Source organism: Pteropus medius, unplaced genomic scaffold (genome assembly GCF_902729225.1).
Source record: "Pteropus medius unplaced genomic scaffold, Ma_sr-lr_union100, whole genome shotgun sequence".
NCBI lineage: Eukaryota > Metazoa > Chordata > Mammalia > Chiroptera > Pteropodidae > Pteropus > Pteropus medius.
In genome coordinates, this window is record NW_024348529.1 from 364,673 (window position 1) to 365,307 (window position 635).

Here is a 635-nt window from a genome sequence, read left to right on the forward strand (position 1 = left end):
CTGGTCCCGCAGCCCTCAGAGGGTAGTTCCTGGGCCAGCCAGGCCAACGGCACCTCAAACCATAGGGCTCTGCCCATGGGAAAGCACCGGGGGTCCACGGGTGGGGAGGAGGGGGGGGGACCCTGGGGACCGTGCCCAGCCTCAGCCATGACAGTAGTCCCCTCTATCACCCTTCCTCCTGCAGGGAGAGCCCGGCCCCCCTGGAGACCCCGGCCTCACGGTAGGTGTCAGCTAAGGGTGAAATCAGTGTCCTCTCTCCGAAAATCAGAAAGCGAGGGCGGAGGGGGAGGTCAGAGGGGGAGGTCAGACGCTGGGGCACAGGGTAAGGTCAGAGGCCAGGGGAGCAGGTCCGCAGACGGCCTCCGGGCTCCCTGTCTGGCCCGCTGACCCTCTGTGTTGCAGGAGTGTGATGTCATGACCTACGTGCGGGAGACGTGCGGGTGCTGCGGTGAGTCCCAGTCCCTGCACGGTCCCGGACGGGGGCGGCCGGGCCGGGACACTGTGTCCTGGGGTCTCCAATTTAAAGATCCAGGGGTTGGATCGTTGTGTGGGTCCCGCTCTCCCCCTTTTGCCCTCCCCCTTTCGTCCCCCACTTCCCACTGCACACCTGGCTGGTGGCCCTGGGGCCGAGGGCG

The 635-nt window shown here is 66.9% G+C and overlaps 1 protein-coding gene across 1 annotated transcript in view; it reads left to right on the forward strand.

Moving 5' to 3' along the window:
* The window catches only part of COL6A2 (collagen type VI alpha 2 chain), a 24,868-nt gene that overhangs the window by 17,728 nt on the left and 6,505 nt on the right, over positions 1–635 (forward strand). The window contains exons 21-22 of the mRNA XM_039879800.1: positions 158–220; positions 403–448. Coding sequence (XP_039735734.1) covers positions 158–220; positions 403–448 — 109 coding nt within the window. The remainder of the gene's footprint in view (positions 1–157; positions 221–402; positions 449–635) is intronic.